This window comes from Agelaius phoeniceus, chromosome 5 (assembly GCF_051311805.1).
Source record: "Agelaius phoeniceus isolate bAgePho1 chromosome 5, bAgePho1.hap1, whole genome shotgun sequence".
NCBI classification, from domain to species: domain Eukaryota; kingdom Metazoa; phylum Chordata; class Aves; order Passeriformes; family Icteridae; genus Agelaius; species Agelaius phoeniceus.
In genome coordinates, this window is record NC_135269.1 from 56,756,505 (window position 1) to 56,773,255 (window position 16,751).

The 16,751-nt window shown below is 40.3% G+C and overlaps 1 protein-coding gene across 15 annotated transcripts in view; it reads right to left on the reverse strand.

Annotated features, from left to right (window-relative positions):
• TAFA5 (TAFA chemokine like family member 5) overlaps positions 1-16,751 on the reverse strand; it is a 505,501-nt gene that overhangs the window by 382,072 nt on the left and 106,678 nt on the right. The window contains exon 1 of one of the 15 annotated variants that reach the window (XM_077179071.1): positions 11,112-12,315. The exons of 13 other annotated variants lie outside the window; for them this stretch is intronic. In XM_077179071.1, coding sequence (XP_077035186.1) covers positions 11,112-11,202 — 91 coding nt within the window. In that variant the 5' untranslated portion in view covers positions 11,203-12,315. Of the gene's footprint in view, positions 1-11,111; positions 12,316-16,751 lie in introns of those variants that run through there. One more of the 15 variants, XM_077179072.1, reaches the window with a different exon arrangement.

The following is a 16,751-nucleotide window of genomic DNA, read 5'->3' on the forward strand; positions in this document are numbered from 1 at the left end:
CTTCTTCTGCAAACAGCGAGCGTCTCTAGACTTGTTAAGTGACTGCAAGGATACGGTTCTGGCTCCAGATAAGGCCTAAGTGCATAATTAAGTAGAAGCACATACTACTAACACTAATAATTCACTGCATTGGAGTATGAAGTTGCACAACAGCCATAATTTTTAGGGTCTGTGGAATAAGAAAAATAGCCTCACTTTACCATCAGAAAACAGTGTCATCAGGAGCTGCAGTGCCCAAGTATGGGACAAGGAATTGTGGCATGGAGCAGAACCTTCCCAGTTAAATACATGCTTCAATCAGCTGTTTTGAAAGAGTTTCAGCATAGATGATCTTCCAAAGATATTTACCTCACACACCTTACAGTTGGAAAGGACACTATCCCAAGTCAATAAACCAAGGCAAAAATATACCAAAGTAAAATCTTAGCGCTGTACAGGAGCATAAATGAAAACAGCAAGAAGTTCAACATCAATTTCAATGGAGACAAGATTTCATTCCTAACATCAAACAATAATATTGTTCCCTTCAACTTTCATATCTTACAGATCTACTTTCTTAAGGCTGTTATCAAAGTTTAAGTTTGGTTAAGTGAAAAGTCATGTGTGGTTTGCAAAATGCTTTTGGGATCAGAAAAGTGCAACAAAAAGGAGAAACTGCCGCTAATTAAGCATAACACCTTTTTTTAAAAATATGTAACAGTACAAGGGATGCCTATATATCAAAACAAAATGGATATTTGTCTATTTATGAATTAACCAGTAGTTATAATAAATCTGTTGGGCCTTGACATTAAATTAATAGGTGGATATGGCCACAGAATGGTCAATCCATGTTTTATTATATAGTCTCTAACTGCAGGTAATGGCAGTTCTTCGGTCTTCAGCCCACCTGAAAATCATGTCACTATTTGCTAAATAACAGGTAAAACACACATTTAATGTTTTAACAGTCTTTAGGAAAGAAACAAAACTTCTTAGTATAATAAAATACAAGAAGTTTTACTAAAATATTAATCAAAATAATGGAAAGTCGAAAAGAGTCAACAAAATGGGGCTGTTACTATATTCTACCAAAGAAAATAACACACAGCAAAGTGATTTTTATCTTTAAAGGCTTGCATCTAAAACTCGTCAGCATCCATTATAATTCTATAAAATAAGATAAGGCAGCATCTGGTACAATCTATATAGTTTTATAGCCAAGTACACAAAAATGCTTAAAACAGTTACAAGATCTTTTCACAATAAATGAAGCTGAAGCCTCTTTACTTCCTCTACCAGCATGCATTATAAAAACAAAGGCAAAAGCTAGAACAAAAGAGGAATAAAAAAGAACATTCATTTCTCTTAATGACTAAATAATACTTTTAAAGGATTAACAGATAACGGGACCTGCTGATACACAGGAAGAAAAAGCATCTTCACAACCATTTTAGTTTAATCTCAATTAGTTCATAGCCATAAGCACGGTGATACTCAAGCATTGACCATTTCAAACAACTGTTTGATTCTCTTGAGGCTAAATCTATTCCCAGATTCACAATGCACATCTCCAAAATGAGCAAGTCTGAGTAATGGAGCAGAGGTTTGTTTTTTATTCTTCCTTAAAGACATAAACTTGTATTAAAAGAATAATGCAGAAAAAAAGGTAATTTAATACAATAAAGAAAGTAGGAAATTTCAAAAGATATCATAAAACGTCTTTGTTAGGATTAATTAGCAGTCAACACAAAACCCCATAAAATGCAAGTGCTTTTTCAAAAGCTGGTGTAGAGGGACAAAGAAATTTTAACTTGTCATATAGTAACTTCAAAAACTTTTATTTCTTGTCTTTTAAGAAACATTAGTACTGCTGAAGAAAGCAAGAACTAGTACCCAGGTCTCTACATCTCTAAGGAGAAAACCTCGGTAGTGCATAACTGTTCCACAGACACAAAATAATTCCACACAAAGCTTGCTCCAAGCACAAGCTTGTGGACTATGAATATATTTGGTTTGCACAACAATGTCTGGGGAGAAGTGGAGGGGTTTTAGGGATGTCTTCTGTGAGAAGCTGCTGGAAGCTTCCTCTGTGTCCAAGGAAGCCAATGCCGAGCGGTTCCAAGGTGGACACATCGTGGCCAGAACTGAGTCCATCAGTGATGGTGGCAGCACCTCTGTGAGTACATATTTAAGAGGAGGGGGGAATCTGTGCAACACCAGCAGCATTCAAAAAAGAGGAATGAGAATATGGGAGAGAAACAGATAGCCCTGCTGACACTGACAGCAAGGCCAGTGAAGAAGGGGAGAAGGTGCTCCAGGTGTCAGAGCAGAGATTCCTGTGAAGACCATGCTGAGGCAGCTGCCCCCCAGCAGTCCATGGACATCCACAGTAGAGCAGAGATCCCCCTGCAGCCTCTGAAGGACTCCTCCATGCTAGAACAGAAGGACAGATGGATGCCCAAGGCATGCTGTGGCCTTACAGGAAGCCTACAATGGAGCAGGCTCCTGGCAAGACCTGTGGATCCAGGGAGAAAGGAGCCCAAATGCAGCAGTCTGCCCCTGATTGACTAACCCCATGGAAGGACCCATGCTGGAGAACTTTGTGGAGGAGTGTTCTCCATAGGAGGGACCCCATGCTAGAGACAAGGAAGAGTATGAAGAGGAAGGAGCAACAGAGACAATGTTTGATGAACTGACCACAACCCATCCCCCTGCACCACTCAGGGGAGAAGGCAGAAAAATTGGGAGTAAAGTGAAGCTCAGGAAGAAGAGAATCAGGGGGTGAAAGTCTTTTAAGAGTTAGTTTTGTTTCTTGTGACTCTACTCTGATTTTCATTGGCAATAAATTAAATTAATTCTTCCCTGAATTATTTCTTTATTAAGAAGAATTTGTCTGTCACAGTAATTAGTGAGTGATCTCTCCCTGTCCTTATATCAACCCAGAAGCATTTCTGTCAGCACAACTTGCTAATTCTTCTTTTGCTAACAGATTTGGAACTACATAGACATCTAAAAATTGGACAGAACTGCATCAAGATAAACATCATTGCAGACTGCAATGAACCAAACAGGCACATATTAGCAGAGAACTTTACAAAGTCATTTGCAGCTCACCCTGTTGTGGGGCAGGTTCTGTGTTTCCAATATCAGATGTCAGAGTAGCCATTGGATAACCTGGAGATAAACCCTTCACATGCTGGGGTAACAAGAGCAGACTGGCAGAAACAAACAATCTTTAACACAAATCCACATCTTATAAGGAATACCAGAATGTGAATTAGACTAATATCTACATTTCACTGCTCCTTTCATATGAAGAAGTGGAAACAGAGCACAGTCCTGATTCAGGACACCTTTGAATCCTAAATAGCTTGCAAGACAAACACTACTTAAAAAGTAATCTTCATGAAACATGATATTTTCTGTTACTTTTTTTATTGTTTGTTTTTAAATTACATCTTCAACTAAAAAAAAAGGTATGATTCAGCTAATAAAATACTTAAAACACTAGCTGATCCACTTTCTTGGATTTTTTTTTGTTCTCTGATAGTTTCAGACCCTAGGATAATTTCTCATGAGCCTATTGACTTCAGCAGCGAACAGAAAATTGCCCTGAAGTTAGATGTTTAAATATCTTTCACCTTCGTAAGTTTTAGGTAAATGCACATTTCAGAGAATCAGACTTCAAGAAATCACCTAGTCCACCTGTCTGGTTCAATTTAAGAATACTGCTCCCAACAGACAAGATTGTGATCTGAAAATAAAACTCTCCTATTCCATCACTTCTCAAGAAAATCTATCTCAATGCTTAACTGTTCTTGCCAATAGCAAGTTCTCCCTACAGCACCAGCACAAATCTGTCCTGCTGCAACCCTTCCCAATATCTAGCTTAAATTTTCTTCAAACCAGCTTGCACTCATTGCTTCTAATGATCTCCCCACTTCACAGAAAGGATGGTTTGTTATTCTCAAGGATGAATTTTACCCACTGAAATCTTTTATCATGCTAGTAATCTCTTCTCTAAACTTGGTAATACTAGTGTCTTTAGTTCTTTTTTCTAGGTCATATCTCCTAAAGATTTAGCTATTCCCTTTGTTCTCCTGTGGACCTACTTAATCTTTTCTCATGTGTGACTACAATTAAACATGCAGACTTTCAAACACCACACAGCCTTGTTGAACATTAGAAAAAAGCTGAGTTTCAGAAAATACTTGCCCATTACAAATAATTTTTTTACCTGATAAATTAATACTATCTCCTTTCCTTTATATGGTCAAAAATAATACATCACTCATGTGAAAACACACATTAGTACGCAGTCTGCCTTAAGAAAATATTAGTACTGTTTATTTCTATATTAATTTCCTGTTTGGACATATTCCAAACATTCTACTCATTGCTTCTCACAAGACTAACAACAATTAATAGGAAGATCTATTGCTCTGAGTAAGATTTACTTGTGAACTGATGTGGTGCCAAAGGTAAAATATAACGAATAGGCAGATTCACTATATTCTGTTGGATTTCTAGAACAAGCAGAGAAAGCACATTTAGGCAGATAAAAGAGTTTTTTTTTAAACAGAAGCTATATCACTATGGGTTATAAGTAGCACATGGATGTAATTTCCAAGAAAAATAAATCTTAGCTAAAATGCAATATTGGGTGGAACAGATACCCCAGCTGGCCAGTCATATTTGGCTGAATGATCAATTTCAACTGGGATATCTAAATACTACCAAAAAACAAATACTGTTATTTTAGTTAGTACAATTGTGTTGTGTCTTTTCTTCATGTGATTATATAGAACTTTTTTAAAATATATACATGAATAGAATAATTTTATCTATATTTTGACTAGTGAATTTTAAACAAAAATATGGCTTCTCTCAGCAATATTATATTGAACTCAACTTGTAAATACATGCCTTTTTTTGTTTAATTTGGCATTTTTAGTTCAGTTTCAAAAAGTCTCAGTTGTGTGTGTCTTGTTTGGGCAGTTTAATATTTGATACAGTGTATGCCTGCTAAGAAACGAGAAAAATAAATATTAACCAACAGATCTAAAAAGCATGCACTTTTGTATGATGTGAGTCACTCCAGTCTGCCTTTAGGAACAGGTAGTGCTGATAAATGCTGAGAAAGGTCAATAATTCATCATTGGTGCTCCTGGGCTATGAAAACAGGCAATCCTAAAAAGGCTACTGAAAAATCTCTTGCTAATGGCTTTTTTTAAGTTGCTCAGTAGGGAAAACTGGGAGATTTATACCATCGATGGTGCAGTTCCCTGTGAAGACAGACAAGTCGTTCATATTAAACACCCAAAGTGAAAGACTATTTCAAAGCTTCCTCCCATGGGCAGAAAACCTGTCAGACTCCCCCTCTTGGTACATCCCAGCACAGCAGATGCCACACAGAACATCCTTCCTGCCTCCCTGAAAAGAAAATGATTGAGAATTTTGTCTGCATTGCTTCCTTTCTCTGCTATACCTCTCTAATCCTATTGGAAAAAACAAGCAAACAAAAAACAACAGACTGGAAACATCAAAAAATTTCAATATTTTATCTCAAAGCAGGACCTCCTCTAATTTTTCTGCAGCTCCAATGAGCCACACACCATCACACAACCACTGAACTGAGTCTTAATTCTATTTAGTTGCCAAAAAACTACATCAAAAATGCAAAGAGAGATTGGATACCTTTCACATTTTCTTTCCTATGTAGCCCTTATTCAAGCTTAGGGCTTTTCAACCACCAATTCTGTTTCCTGGATGGGAAGATTAAATTTTCCACTTCTGCATTCTGTGCTTCTCTCTACCCTGATGTCCTGCACTGAAAATACCATTCATATCTGCCTCTCCACAACATCCCTCCAAAAAGTGTATGGAAGAGAGACAGTAGAAAAAAATTATACTACAGTGCATTAAATGTAACAAACCCTTCAGCAAATTTGCAGCTGGGACATGCTGTCCTCAACTCAGTTTTACTATATATAGGTAACATATGTAGCACATCTGGTATGCAAGGTATCTTACTGTTTTGAGACACAGGTAAAGCATAAAAGGGAAAACTGAAAAAATAAAACAAAACAAAACTTATTTTTCCTCCCACATTCTTAAAAGGAATTATCCTTCTGCATTTAACTAATTCAAGTATTTTTTAATGTTTTAAAGATAGAAGAAAAACAAAAAGATAGCAATATTATCTGTCATACTAAGTCACATTCAAGTTCTTTCTAGGAAAATTTTGAGGGCCAAAGGCTCAAAACATTTTAGAAGATAACAGCTCCTTTCCTCAAAAGGTTTTACACAGAAGTAAACATTAGCAATACCAGCTTCCTCAAGCCATGAGGTTATATGAGCAGAAAGCTCTTTAAAAATCATCTTGGGTAAACTGTCAGTAAGCATTTTCAAACATTAGCAGAAGAAGCAGCAGAGTTCTTTGGGGTTACACAGGTAAATAGAATATGTGCCCTATTATTGCCAGTGTCAAAACGTACATGCTAAAAACAAAAATATACAAAAAGCTTTTTCTGTAGTTTTAGAGCAGGATAAAGTATTATATCTGTATAAAAAGTGACAGAAAAAAGATATTAAAAAACTTAGCCAGGTTATTATGTGTAATACTGCACCCTTTTTTAAAAAAGTGCTATAGTATTTTTCACTATTGTGACACTAATTTTTATAAATAGAATTGACACAGAAGTGCCTACAAGTGTAGCCAATAATTGCTAATTTTTGCCTGAGGAGAAAAGAAAACTATGAAAAATTTGCCAAACAGATACCTTATTCATATATATAAGTATACAGTAAAGCCGCACAAATTACACTAAATTTTGGTTTATAGCCATTATCATCTGGTTATAAAAGAACCACTGGAATTCTCTTGTCTCAACTACTGCAGTGTATCAACATAAAATCACCTTATTTTACAGAGCTTATTGAACATCTACCCAACAGATTAGGAATCTAGTTTTGAGATCTGAATATTCCAATCCTCTATACTTTAAGATTCTTGAGATTTAATCTGCTCCTGTTCAGTCCCTCTCCAAACAAAGCTAACATCAGCCAAATCTCCTAAACCATTCAAAACATCAACACACCTTTTGATAAATTAGACATTTCTATCCCCTCAATGAGCTATCAGCACGTAAACAAAGCTTTAAAGCATATCCAGGGCTGTAACACACCTTGGCTGCCATGTACACACACCCTTTTCAAGTTACTCCATAACTGCCCTACTTTCCATGAGACTCAAAGACACACTTGGAAACTGTATCCTTTACCTTTCCCCATCACTGCAGTGAGTGAATGGTTAAAACCTTCTACTACATGAAAGAGGTCCTTGTCAGGGGCAAAGGAGTTCCCACCATTGATGGGGTGTAACATCAACTCAAATGTTTTTAATTTCTCTTTGAATAAATGTGTTCAACAATATTAGATAATGAATCACCTAAAATCAGTTGTGGGTAGTGAATATACTTGGTTACTTTTAATTTTCAATAGTCTATGCAAAAAAGTTTTAGATACTGAAATTTTAAACACTCTTTCATACTGACTGCAGCTCACTAGAGTATGTTAAACTGCTTTGCTTGAAGATCAGACAGGCATGGGACTGCAATTATATATCACAATACCCTTTTCTGGGTTCACAGCTCTATTCATCTTTTAGAAACACTGAAGGACAGATTGGACATAGGGGAACGGATTAGCCACAGGACGACCTGTATTTCCACACAAAAGCCTAAGTGTGGAAAAATGGCACCCTGTGTTACCCATTCTTCACTTCCTGAAAAAAACATATTCATGAAAATAGACATTTAAACAGCTCTTTCCCACTCATCTCAGAACAAGCGTTCATTGTTTCTTAACACCATTTATATGGTAGTAATGTAATGCTACTACCAAACTGCCTCAATCCACAAATGTATATAAAAATATTTAAAAATTAGGACAGGCCCACTTCAGCACAGAAACTGAAATGAAATCAACACAAAATTAACATTAATTATGAAAAAAAAATCTCAGTTGGCTATTGCAACATACAATCTCATATTTATGAATGGAACTACAGGAGGGTTTGGTTCTGGTAATAAGTTTCAGCTGGATGTCATGGAAGTTCTACACACTGTAGCCATGCAGTACAACTGAAATTATAAAAAATACCATGTGTTAATAGGCCACAAGACCACAACCTACTACATAGCATGAGTAATTCCAAGTAAGTAAAAGGAAAATAAACACAGAAAAATATATGTAGTAATTATATAATTTTGTATGAAGTGAAGATTATATCAGTTTTCTGTTAAAATCTAGCTGTGGAAAAATAATAAGCAGTAAATATTTTGAAAGATGCAAAAATTGAAAGAATTTGCATTAATAAATCAGGTTTGAACTTTAATTAACTTTACATGCCATTCTTCTGAAATCAATTGTCTTGCATACAACAGAGATGCTTGGTGTATAGACTTGTACCATTAACTTGTCTCAGGAGATAGGTGTTATCAGCTAATCTGATCAAGCTACTCAAACTGGTGGCTTATTTGAATGTTCTTTGGGACAACAGAAAATTATCCATCTGCACAAGCAATAATCAAATTAAAATGTCCAAGCATTTAACTTAGGAATTTGACCACACAGCTGAGTTACAAACAGCAAGCCTGTGTAGCTCATTAGGCTCCAATGGGAAATTAATCCTTTGGCCAGGAAATCAACAGTCTAACATCATGTGCAATGAGACATGGCATTCCTGACTTTTTATTAAATTATAATGTAAAGGGATAACTCTGACATCAGAAAACTATTCCAAATCTTATAAAGGTAGTGACGTAATCTTCTTTATATGTATTCTTCTTTATACATATTTACTTAATAAATTAATGTGGTTGGCATATGGTTAAATTATTTGCTAGTTCTTTCCTCACACTTTTTGTTTTCTTATTGAAATAACATAAACTACCAGGTTCAAAAATGGAAAAAAGTAAAAGTAAATCTTATTTTGCAAACTGCTTACAATACATAGTTTAAATCCAGTGTTATCTGTTTCTCATTCTTTTCTATTCCTTCATTTAGATATCTTATGCTTAAACCATTCACTTTTATTGGATATTTTAAAAGTTCTTCAGAAAAAAAAAGCTCAGTCATACCATGCAGACTTTCATTCAACTCCACCAAACTATTCCCTGTCTTTATTGAAACCACAGGGAGGAAGGAATACATCCACTGCTGAAGTAATTGCATGGAAAGGGCCAAAATGCTATCGTGGAGATTAGCACCTGTCAAGAAGAGTCTGACAGCTGTCCCAATATATGCAATTTACAGTCAGTATATAGTTTTCATTGCTAAAGAAAGCAGAAATGGTTCAGGAACAAATATAAACAAATTGATCTAATTAAGTTATCCAACAAGCTAAAGAGCTTTAGTTTGCTGTCTGCAGTCCATGTTAAAAATGGTTATAATTGCTAGAAAAATGTAAAATGTGTTAAAAGTCCTTCATGTACTGCCATGGGTTCTGTTTTCATTTGCTAGCTTTCTATTCCTACAAGGCAGGATGAAATATTTTAAGGGAAACAAAATGCTGCTTCTTTTGAGGATTTTTTACAGTAACACAGACCTCAAGCCCTAAAAGACCGAAGAAGAAAAAAAGCAGTATAATGGCAAATAGAGTAAAAAAACAGCCTGAAAGTCTGCAAAATCTCCTCAAAACAGGCCATGTCATTAGACAGACACATAAAAATACAGTTGTCTGAGCATTTTAAAAGAATGTCAAATAAGTTACTATGTGGGAGGCATTGCACACAATGCAATTACAGCACGGGTAGGTTTCTTAAAGGAGAAATCTTTAGCACTAGAGGTATCTGAATGATGTTCCTAAATTAACTAAACAGAGTTTGTTAATTTCAGAAAAAAAAATATCTGTGAAAACATAGAATATCATGTTTTGCTTAGACTGACACTAAATTTAAAGCAGTACTGACACTTCAGAGGTTGCAAGGTAGTCACTTTGCCCAGCCTTGAGTGAAACTTTGTCCCAGTCACAAAAAAGTTTTTTCCCTGCTTTACACAGCCAGCACTCCAAGCTAAGCTTAGCTCCTTTTTTCTCCAGCTGTACTCTCAACTACAATGGTAAAAAAAAGAAAAAATTGATTCACCAAAACCCCCATATTGTTGTGTTATTTTTGTTAATACTGCTTAAAAAACAGGACTGGACTTTCCCATACACCACAGAGTATGCATACGTTTTTCTGGATTCACACTTGAATCTCAGACTAGAGTTTGCTATACAACTAACAAATGGACTAATTATTTTAGCAGTAGAGGAAAAAAAGAAAATACTAATTTCCTGAGGAAAGAAAACAAAACAAAAAAGGACCAATACAAGGGTTACTCCCCAGGAAAAATCCCTCTACTCAATCAAACATTTTTTTTCACCCAATTCAAGTACGGGAAAAAAAAAAAGAAGATGAAAAAAAGGAGGAAAGCCTGCCCGACGATTCAAATTATTTTCTCCTAAAAATTGTAATCACGGTTTTCTGACCAGAAGGTGGTAAAAACAGGAGCCTTGAAGCCACGCAAAGGCCTTTTCCCGTTTCGGGGCAGTGAAGAGAAGGAAGACGCTGAATGCCCAGGATTTGCTCTGCCCTGCCCTTTCCATAGAACTTTAGTGCCATCTATTGAAAATGTACTGAATAAGGAAGAGGCAAAGGATGCCTATTGATTTGGTATAAAAATAAGACGTTTACTTGTTAAGGGGTTTTTTGGTTTATTAATATTCCCATGATGACTACTGTTTTGTGGTCATCTGATAGCAACAAATATTTTCTATACACTATACGTGCCCCATAAAGAAATGAGACATCAGCTAAAACATCGAATATAAACATCATACAGATTTCATATATATATATATATATTTATATATACATATAATATATATACATTTAGCAAAGATGTAAGTCTAAGCCTACCTATTACCTAAAGCAACAAAACTGAGAAGGCTTTAACGGAAAGGAAAAATAGCGTGGAAGCACTGCTGTAAATAGAACATACTAGAAACAGTAAAAATAATTAAGGCACCTCGTAAAGATCTTAGTATTAAAGAACAGGATATGTAGACATGCACATACAATTACCTTCTTTAAGAAACTGTGAGTGGATGACAAATATAAGAAAACAGCAGATCGCTGCTCCTGCTAGTGCCCATAAAGCTTTCAAGAGCTGCATCTCGGTCTGAAACTCAGTAAATACCCAGAAAGTCACACAATGAATTTCCACAGCGATGCATCAACGCTTCCCTCTGTGCGCCAGGCGCGGCGGCTCCCGGCAGGGACCACACTCCCGAGCAGGGCGGGCGAGCCCGGGGCTGCGGAGGAGGGGCCGGGGCTTCACACCCCGCGCGGGGGCAGCGGCAGCGCCGCGCTCTCCTCGCCGAGGCGGCCGGCGCGGGGCCCCATGAATCAGCGCTCCGTCTCCGCGGGAGCCGCGGCGAGCCGGCGGCGGGGGCAGGGAGCCGGCAGTGCCGGGCAGGGTTGCGCAACAGCGCCCGCTGCGCCGCGGGGGCGCGGGGCCGCCGCCGCCGCCGCTCAGGGCGCGCCGCCGCCGGCCGGTGCGGGGCGCGCAGGGGCCGGGCCCTCCCCGCCGAGGCTCCGCGGGAGCCGCTGCAGCATCGCCGGGCTGCGGGTGCCGCTCGCTCGTCGGGCCGCTGCTCCGCTGCTCGCTGCCACGGCTCGGGGAGGAGAGAGCGAGCGGGGAGGGGAGGGAGCGGGAGGGAGGGATCTCTCTTTACTGCAACTTCTCCCGGCTGGCGGCAATTTGTTGCACCCCCTTCCTCCTCCCCCGGCTCGGAGGTGCTCTCCAGTGCGGGTGCGAGGGGCGGGAGGGAAGTCAGTTCAGCCCGCCGTCCCTGGCAAACGCGGGGCCGCTCGGGGGCTCTCGCACAGATCCCTGGTCTGCCTTTGGGCTCGCACCTTCGCCGCTGGGGCTCCTCGTCTCCCCGTGGCCGGCCCCGCTCCCTCGCCCGCCGTCCGCCCGCGAGGTCGACCCCGTCCCGGGGCCGCGCCCCGGCGGTGGCACCGCAACGCGCCCTCCGAGCAGCCGCGCCGGGCTACGGCGGGCTCTCTCAGTCTACAGGTTGATGCCTCTGCTGCAGCAATCCTCAGGAAAACAGGAGCGCAAATGAAAGAATCTAATAAATCAGCGTGAGAAAAAAAGGAAAAAAAAAAAAAAAGAAAAAACACAGCCTACAATAAAAAAAACCCCAAAACCCGGAACATCAAGGCTGTGATTTTGCTGCCGCCCTCCCACTCCAGGGGAAGGAGCCTGCCGCGGCCACGGCTGCCGTAGAGCGGGGGGGCGGGAAGGCCGGGGCGGTGCTGCGATACGGGGCCGCTCCGCGGGGACTGCGCGCTCGGCCCCGCCGTGGTGGGACGCGGTGTAGCCGCGGCCAGGGGCAGACGTGGCGCGGCGCTCCGCACCCCGGGGCCGCCCCGACGGCCAGGGCTGCCCGGTCCGGGCACCGAGCTCGGTGCGCACAGGCGGCGGCTCGGCGGTACGGGGCAGGGTAGGGTTAACAGCCGCACGCCGAAGTGCTGCCGGCCGTACAGGGGGGCTGCCCGAGCCGGGCTCCCTCCCGGTGCCCTCTGCCCGCGCAGGCTCCGCGCCTCTCGTGTTCAAACACCGCGCAACCTCCGCGGTGCGTGCGTGTCCCGCAGCGCGGCCGGCGCTGCCCCGCGGGCTGAGCACGGAGCGAGCGGCGGCCGCGTAACGCGGGGCTCGGGCTCGGCAGCAGAGGCGGAGCAGGGCAGGTGCGGTTCGCTGCCCCGCGGAGGCTGCGGGCACAAGGCTGGCGGCCAGAGCGGGCCGGACGGACGGCGCCACGGGCGGCACAGCGGAGGGGCCGCCCGCCGTGGGCTCCGCCACACGCTGCAAGTTGCGGGGCTGCTCGGGCTGGCTGGAGGCTCACTGCACAACAGTGACAACCACGGTAACGCACCGACAGCCAGTGAGCTACCCCGGTTTCTCCGGGATAGACATCCATAGGTTTGGAGGTTTAAACCAAGTCAGGGAATACTTGCACGCTGAGAGCTTTGTTTTCATAGCACCTTGGTTACATCTGCATTTATGATGTGGATTGCGGCTTTGTTTTTTTGGTTTTTTGTTTGGGTTGGGGTTTTTTTGGTAATATTTCATATTTAATTTTTTTTTTTTTTAATTTTAAGAAACCAGGAAAGGGTTTCCAGACGCCTGAAAGGACAGATTAATAAAAGATCAGTATTTTTATTGGGCAAACATCCCCCATGCTGTTGATGATGTGTCTTAAACTCATCCCTATGCCTTTTCGTTTTTCACAGATAGCTCAGAGAAACATTAAAAACAACCATCTTTTGAATTTTAAACTCCACACAAATCCCTATAAACCCATGTATTGCATTTACTATATTTAAAGATTACAGCAATGCAATGTTAAAGCAATGTCATAGCTACACTAGAGGAACTCCACTGTAAATCTTTCATTCTGAAATGTACACTTTGGTGAGAAATTTGCCATGCTTGGGCACAGTTCAAGTTGTGTTTTGTTTGTTTATTTGTCTTCTGGGTGAAAGAAAAAAGTGTCAAGTAGCTAAAGAAAATTCACACATTTTGTACTTAAGCAAACAAATCTCCCCCCCCCCCGCCCCCCACCGACATACCAGCTTTAAAATCCACAGGTAACTTTAAAATCCACAGGTAACTTTAAAATCCACAGGATTTTAAAAGTATCAAACTTCAGAGTTTACACAGTCCACAATAAGTATCTTTTAGTCTGAAAACACTTAGAGAAAAATCCTCTGAAAAATTTTACTCATTGCTTTCTTTTTATAACTAAAAGCATATGAAGATCCACTGTCAATGGGTCAGAACCCTCAACAGCATGTTCCTTGCTCTTTTTGAGGTGCAAGATGGTGCTTTCTCTCATTTTAAACTAGTCTTACTTCTCTGAGCTTCTGAATTAGACAAATACGCCTGGGTTTCTGTGGCCTTTAGGTCAGACCCTTCATAAACAAAACATCAGATCATGGCTTTGTGTTGTTCCCTGGCCACAGCAGAGTCACTCTACTTGCATACTAGTGGAAGTGGGAGCAAATTCTGGTTCAGCACTCACACTGTACGGACATATTTAGTCTCATAGCAACAAAGAACTCCAGAAGACTTCCCATTTGAGAGGACAGTGGTACCTGGCAACGCCACTTGCTGTACTACATATGGTTCACTCTCAGTTTTGTGTTTTCTAAATAGCTTTGGACTTCTCAAACAGGGTGAGTCCTAGTCAAAAATATCCAACTTCAATTTCTTTACTTGTTACCTGCATAAAGATTTATAAAATATTAAAGATAACTCAAGTTACCCATGTAGACTTTTCAGGAAGACTTTTCTGAATAAATTCCACTGATAAAAATTCCCCCTTATCTTTCAGCCAATTAAGCTTTGCATCCCCAACTAATGAAATAACACCTGTCAAACTACTTCTAAGCTGCTTAGGCCATAACAGATTTGCAGATCTATCTCTGCATTTCCAGGTTTTGTCCTGACCCCATTCATCTCCAGCAATACAGAGGCAAAAAGCTGTGATCCTAGCAGTAGCTCCTTCTAGGGAACCACTCCACAGGGGTTTTCCCCATTGTGTTTTCAAGCTGAAGGAGCAATGCTCAGCACCTGAAAGCTGGTAAAGGATGGTGTGGTGTTGACAGACATTTCTGATATAGAAGGCTTTTGCAGTTGGGAAGGGAAGTAAGGAATACATTTTCCTGGTGATCAGGGAGCAAGAACAAATGTGTAAGACATAGAAGATCTTCTGAGATCTTACAAGAAAGCAGCAGAAAAATAAGTGCATAATTTTCAAATGTGTGTTCTCTTTTGGAAATAGAGCTCATTTTTTCTTTTTACAAAAAATTCAGTTGAGTTCTACAGAATTACTAAAACTGGAACTCAGTAGCAAAAACAGCAGCCTTTGCTCAAGTATAGAGACTTGAAAAAATTATCCATACTCTGCATTTAATTTTGTGAAAAGATTCTACCAGACTCTGTAAGATTTATTCTTCACTACTGAGATATTTTATAAATAAAGATGTGCTAAAATTCCTGGAAAACAATCATGATCAGATTGTAGTCCACATACCTAGAAATAAAGTCCTACTATTTCCAGCTGTGTCAAATGCCTTTTGCATAACCATTTTATTCCTGTTCATGCAATAAACCCCCAAATTATGCATGGCCAATGCAGATCTAAATGCAGGAGCACAAGATGTGACGTTAGCCTATTTTAAGTAATGAATTTGGAAACTACTTCTGGCTTTGGAAAAAAAAATAAAGAAGACAATAGCTATTATTAGGTTATCTAGACCAAACTTTTGCTAATGCCCACTGGATTTCATTTTTGTTACTTTTGAGTTACTCAGGCAATAGTCTGTCACCAGCCACTTGAGGTGATTATTCCAGCCCAGTGGTTCTCTCAGCTGGAATGTTTCTTTTGATGCTAAGTTTAACATTTTATTTTGTTGAAATTCACCCAGTTCATCTTTCACATAAGCCTAAAGTAGCATAATAAATCCTTTTCCATTTTGAATCTAACCAAAATACAAGATATATTGAATATATAGGAATGAATACAGACAATTATATTTCCACCAATTAGTTTTAGCATCATTTAAGCATTTTTTCCCTCTTCTTTTCTCTGCATACCAATGGCTGGCTGGCATTTCTTTACTTTTGAGCTAGGCACAACTACAGCAGTCCTCAAAATTTTATTCCTGGTCTTCAGCTGATGCTGGGTAACTGCCACTGAAGTAGAAATTAACATCTAAAGAGATGCTATTGATCTCTGATTTGTGACATGATGCGGCTACCATAGGAATCACAAGTACATTTGATTATATCTTTCCATGAACACCTAAAATTTTCATTTTTTTCCCTTGACTTACCAAAGTAGGTGATACTTAATATATCTTTAATATTTTTGACAGATTATATGCTGCTTCCTGTCCTGTCTCCTAGTGGCAGATTCATAAAAGGGATAGCACAGCCTAGTTAATTTAGAATTACCACTGTGTAATCTCCTTCCTAACAGTGCGTGTTTACTTAAGAATTTTTGACAGTTTAGGGTTTTTTTTAAATAATTTTGTTTAATTTTGCTTCTCAGTTGCATTACTTTGCTGTTCATGTCTTCTTCCTACCATCTTACTGGCTTTCTATTCAGATATGATTTTCTTCCTCTTTTCTATTTATAAAGATTCGTGCCAGCAGTTGATGCCATGTAGACAGTTTTCCACTGGGAACTCACTGAACATTCTCCCACACAGCAGTCACCATTTGGTAACAGCTTTTGGCCACTACCAAAAAAGGAGCTAAGTTAGAGGTCCTGTGACACCACTCTGATCCCTTGAACCACTGGTAAATTCTCCCAAAACACAAATCACACTATGCTCCAGCACAGGCACTATGTGTGAGTGTAGTGTCCTAGGTTTGCTCATGGAGGGGGAGCCCTGGGGCCTGGCCACATTGCTATTCTATAGCAATGTCAGGGGGGTTGGTTCCAGGGGAAGGAACTGTTTCTGTTCTGTTTCTTCCAGAGCCCCACCAAGTCTGCGCCACGGCACCGGTGCAAGAAGCAACCGGGGGAATGGAGCAAAAGAGCCTGAGCTGAGCCCAAGCCCAGCCAAGCCCAGGCTGGGCAGACGGGAGCTGAGCCAAGCATTGCTGGCCACAGTCAACCCCAGCAGTGCAGAAAGCAGGCAGCA